The 5,490-nt window shown below is 38.2% G+C and overlaps 1 protein-coding gene across 1 annotated transcript in view; it reads left to right on the forward strand.

Annotated features, from left to right (window-relative positions):
* The first annotated feature begins 1,854 nt into the window (after window positions 1–1,854).
* The window catches only part of LOC122350731 (izumo sperm-egg fusion protein 1), a 3,987-nt gene continuing 351 nt past the window's right edge, over window positions 1,855–5,490 (forward strand). Inside the window, exons 1-9 of the mRNA XM_043247419.1 lie at window positions 1,855–2,074; window positions 2,460–2,534; window positions 2,668–2,751; window positions 2,838–2,858; window positions 3,061–3,150; window positions 3,280–3,398; window positions 4,254–4,407; window positions 4,486–4,654; window positions 5,482–5,490. The exon at window positions 5,482–5,490 is cut by the window's right edge and continues 351 nt beyond it. Of these exons, the coding sequence (XP_043103354.1) occupies window positions 1,855–2,074; window positions 2,460–2,534; window positions 2,668–2,751; window positions 2,838–2,858; window positions 3,061–3,150; window positions 3,280–3,398; window positions 4,254–4,407; window positions 4,486–4,654; window positions 5,482–5,490 (941 nt within the window). The remainder of the gene's footprint in view (window positions 2,075–2,459; window positions 2,535–2,667; window positions 2,752–2,837; window positions 2,859–3,060; window positions 3,151–3,279; window positions 3,399–4,253; window positions 4,408–4,485; window positions 4,655–5,481) is intronic.

Raw genomic sequence — 5,490 nt, forward strand, 5'->3', positions numbered from 1 at the left:
GCTGATTCCTTTATTTTCTTTCTTTTGAGTCTTCTCTACACTTTATAAATTGAGCGTCTGGATATAGATTTCCACTCTACAGTATGTACTCTGTGATATTTTACACTTACAGGTGAGCAGAGATACAGACACACGGTTAAGAGCACACAAATTATCTTTTCGATGTATAGTCTCTGTACGGAGGTACAATATATTTTGAACTTTATCCAGGATGTTCTGTCAAAGTGATAAACTATCAGGCAGCTACATCTTTTATGCTTTTGTAAATGTTATCTTTTTGGTGTATAAATGACTTCTCGATTACAGTAATGTCCTGAAAAGATCAGCATTTCTGCTTTTCGCACCAGTGGGTGGCAATGTTACGTAGATTTTGAAAAAAAAAAAACGTTTTGGCTCATGCTGTGTGCGTGCGAATACGGTAAGGACAAAAGTCCACCACTAACGATGTGTTTATTTTTAAAAACCTGTCGATCATGTTCTCCAGCACGATTTGAGACGATCCAAAAGCACCTTGAGCTCCAGTGAACGAAGAACTTCACAAATCTACTTTTGAGCAGTCACCTGCAAATGGTTCAGCATTTTAATCATGCATCAATCTTTATCTTTAACCGATCTGTAACTAAGGTTATATCAAGGTTTGACTGTGATTTTAAGTCTTACATGCTTGTGAATTAACATGCATGACTGTAGCGTGTACTTTTTTGTCGAGTACATAATTCTCAGGTTTTTTTTGGACGTGGAAACTTCAAATCTTTCCGATGTCCTCATGCGCGCACGTTCATTGTCATCACACCTACGCAATCATTAAACATCTTGCAGTTGTCACCTACATCAGGCCTGTGCCGAAGAGGACAGACTGCCGCTGTCTTGGTTAACCACTAAGGGGGCTAGGTGTAATGTAATGATGCACTACAAAAGCAAGACTCCTATCTAGAGGAAGTAACCTGCCTCGACCCAGAGCAGTATTTGAAACAACCTTTCGTCTGAAACATTCATTTAAAGCAATAGTTCACCCAAAACTGAAGATGTACTCACCCTCAGGCCATCCAAGATGTAGATGAGCAACAGATTTTGGGAGAAATTTTACATTTTATCACTTGCTCACCAAAGGGTCCTCTCCAGTGAACGGGTGCCGTCAGGATGAGAGTCCAAACAGCTGATAAAAGCATCACAATAACCCACAAGTCATCCGCCTAACACACAAGTACATCATTTAACGGCCTGAAGTGAAAAGCTGCAAGACAAATCCATCACTGAGATGTTTAAATGGTCACTTCTGGCCAAAATATGAATGCATGGTCAATAATGACACTTCCTCCAAAGAAATGTATTTATAAATGTGTTTATTACATGCTTTCCCACTTCATTAAGCTTTAATTGATGGACTCGCTGGAAGTTGTGTGGGTTAGGCTTTTTTTACCCAGACAATATGAGAAATTATGTCAAATGAAATGAAATAAAATAAATAAATGATAATAGTAATCACAGGAATATTGAAACTAAAATTAAATTGAACTGAAAAAAGAAATTCTAAAAAATAAATGCAATTGATTCCTTGGTAGTTCAAATATTATTTTTTGAAGTATGGCGTTCGTTCATTTCAGTCTTGAAATGTTTACACTAATTCTTTGGCAAAAGCACAAAACTTTCTGAAAACCTGCGATATGGAAATATAGGATAAAGCTTTTTTTGTGACATTTGAATCCTATTGATCTAAATAGCCTTACAGGGTTGCCATGGAGTTTAGAATGTTTCTGAATGACATCATCTCTGTAGCCCCGAAGTGACTTCACTGAAGATCACCCAAGATTCACTTTTTATGTTTCGAAGGCCACAGCTTACTTTCTCACCTAAATGTCTTTTGCCTTGCTTTTCGGCTGGCTTTCGATTCTGGGTTCTTGCCCCAGCGTGAGCTCCTGTCTGCAGTGTGATCAGGTGGTGCGTTATGTGCATGAAGACTTCCTGTCCACGGTGAAAGGAATCAGTGTCCGTGATCAGATCGAGCTGAAGCAAATCATCGAACACGCTTATGTCAACTTTCGGGACACCGGCACACGGTTTCGTGGAGTCATAGGTACTGCTGATAAATAATCTGGAGCAGCTGGAGTACCTGAATTTTTCATTGCAGTATTTATTTCAATGGGTTATTGTTCTATGAGTTAAAACGGCAAATTACAGCAGGCTAGGGATATTATAGTTTACTGTATTAAAAACATGTACTACAATCCTACAAAAATGAGGAAGGTAACCTTGAAGAAAACTCAGATATTACTTCAATTATAAAGAGGTCAATTATTGGTGAATATGCATAATATTTTGATGGCTTTGCTGTGATTCAGAAAATTGGAATGTAATGGGAAAATGCTTAAGTGTTTTGGAAATGAATACATGCAAGACTGGCCACATTTCTATTATGTCTTCAATTTTCTGAGGCTGGGTGCTATCTGCTGTCGTTTTAGATCCCACAACTCTCTATCGTGCACGGACAGAATACCAGAGCGAATTCAAGAGGCACTGGAAAGAGGACAGGACAGGTCCTGATTATGTCCTCTTTCATATTTTAAGGAGAACCAAAGCTCTAGTCTGAAGTCTAGAGCAAAAACATCAGAACAACTAAGACTCTTAACATCTAACAACATGTAAAAACGGCGTATTCTTCCCGTTTAGGTTACATTCAGTGGGATATGATTAATATAGTGGAGAAAGGAAAGAGAATCCTTCAGAAACATTTGGAGATTTTTGCTGCCCAAGGTAAGGCGTACACTAGTGTTTATATAGCAACGGCATTACATCTAATTCTCACTAATTTTCCTTTTTATTATTTATCTTTTTCAAAGGTCTCTGTCCAAATAAATGTGGTAAGATTCCAATTTCTCTCCAGAATATTATACACGCTTGTTCTGTATTAGTTCACAGATAATTAAAGCGAAACGGCGAGTTGCACAAGTAATACGTGAAAGGTGAAATTGTTTGTGCGTTGCAGGACACCGAATGTGTAAAATATGATGTATTTATCGCTCATTGGGTGTGTGGGTGTATGCGGATGCTTGTTTGCCACAGGGCTGTTGTATCAGAGAGTGATGAACTGCACTTCCTGTCAGTATGGGCTCTTTATGTGTCAGTCTGCCACGCCGCCACTAGACTGTGGAGGTGAGACAGATAAACGCCCACATCTACACACACCGAGATGATTTTATCGGAGCGTATTGACACATGACACTTCTCTTCTGTCCTACTTTATCCCTGTGTTCGTCCTCTCTCTTTCTGCGTTCCTACCAGAGCATCATCTCGAGGCAGATGAAGGAGAGGAGGTGGTGCTGGACTGCTTCCTGTCCTGGCACGCTCTCGTAGCTGGAAAGATCGAGTACCATTACTCCTGGCATCCTGCAGAGAAGAATGTACATGCACACAGACAAACAAACACGTTTACTGTTTTCAAAGAATCAGGAAGCCACCGAGTCCTTTTTACAGTTAAAATAGTCTTTTAAAGAATATAAGTAAGTGCAAACAGATCGTAATGTTTTCAGAAAAAAACTCAATTGAATGTTATTTGCAATTGAATGGAAATTGTTTATAGTTTAAATTTATATTAAACAGAATTCGCTGAACTTAAGAGTGCTTTTGACCCACTTAAGTATTGCTGAGTAGTATGCAGTAGCCTGCTTTAATTAATACATCATTTACTGCAGGCATTTTATGTCTAATTTATGTAACATAATATTGAATAACACACTACAAAAAAAAAAGACAAAAAAATTATCAAAATACAGATTTACAGTATACCTTAAGGTCAGATTTTTATTTGTCAGTATTACAAAATTCTTATTTTAGAGTTTCAGTTATGTTAAGAAACAGCCATTAAAATGAACTTTTATTTTAGCAATATTATAAGCAAACATTTAATATATAAATATACATTTTTACCATTTTTTTTTACATTATTTGAGTGTTGAAGAGTAGCTAGCTTGAATGCTAACTTGTTTTTTTTTTTATAATAATCTATTTTTCACAACAAATACTAATAACATTATGCACATCTTCTAATGAAATATAAATTTATAGTAATGTTAAAGAAAACACTGCCTAGTTTTAATATACCATGTGGCATACCAGGAAGCCTCCTTAAGTCAGTAGCTTTTAGCTTGATAAGCTACGGTTACAAAGTACACTTTCCAGACCAGAGTACACCATTTTCAATTAGAATTATTTACTAAAATGCACTGAAACGCAGACTGTTTATTATTCACTGCAAGCTGTCACACGACGGAGAGTACGAAGAGCTGGTGGTGACAGAGGAGTCCAAGATTGTCCTCAATCAGCTAAAAGTTAACGAAGGAGGCACGTACCGCTGCCTCCTACGGGATCAAACGGGTACTACGCTGTCCCGCACGCGTTTCAAACTGAAAGGTAGGCGATGTTTATTCATTTTAATCACTCGCTGTGGTCTAGGTCTGTCCTCCTCTCATCTGTCTCTCTGTCCCTCAGTCAACCCACTGCCATCGACGCCCCCTGGGCTGACTGTGGCTTTGCCGTCCCTGCCCTCGGGTCACGATGCCACACTTCACAACCTTCAGAGGAGCAGTCTCATCATTATACTGATTTTACTGACTGTACTCAGCATCACAGGAAGCCTCGTCATCATAGCGAACCTCAGGTATGCCATGGTTAGAACACATCAAAAGGGGCTTTTTAATACAGGTCCAACAATAACAATAGAAAATGGGCCAAAATAAATCTGGGACAGCAAAGAAAGCAGCTAATGAGCATTTATTGAGCACCGTGTAGAAAAGCACTTTGCTTCACAAAATTAGTTTTTAAATAATTGTCTTTCTGTGCATATTACTGTATATAGCTTCCATTACAAGCTTCCATTTAAGTGCCATTTGTTTATATTTTTATTCATATTCGTATTTTGAAAGACGTGATGAGATACGATCGGGCCCATATGGAATCTGCGCCCACAGAAGGTCGGAAGGAAGTGGAATTAAGTGCCTGTTTGTTTATGAAATATCATGGCGGGTGTTGTCACTGTTAACTACAACTATTACAAATCATTTCCATTCGTTGCAATAACGCTGAGGTGATAAATATTAGATTAAAACAAATGAAAATGATGAATGTTGCTTAAAGTTACGTTTTAAATCAATCATATAATTGAAATATCAAAATTAAGCTAAACAGGCGATGAGTGAAATATGTACATATTAGTTTACATAGCCTTGCAGAATGTTTTTAAATATATAAAAAAAAAGCTGTAATGTACATACGCATATGTATCGATAATATCGAGCTGAGCTGCATGTTACATGCACGCACGAGGGTTTGTCACACGCGGGGACAGAGAGGATGGGGAGGGAGAAAGAATGACAGTGGGTGATCTGTCGTGGCGTCCTGCTGATTTTGTCTAAAGAGACAACATTAGGAAGGAAGCACACTTTGTTTGCATCCATTCTGTCATGTTGCTTTGTGTCGCTCTGACAGAGTGACCAT

The sequence above is a fragment of the Puntigrus tetrazona genome, chromosome 8, assembly GCF_018831695.1.
Source record: "Puntigrus tetrazona isolate hp1 chromosome 8, ASM1883169v1, whole genome shotgun sequence".
Taxonomy (NCBI): domain Eukaryota; kingdom Metazoa; phylum Chordata; class Actinopteri; order Cypriniformes; family Cyprinidae; genus Puntigrus; species Puntigrus tetrazona.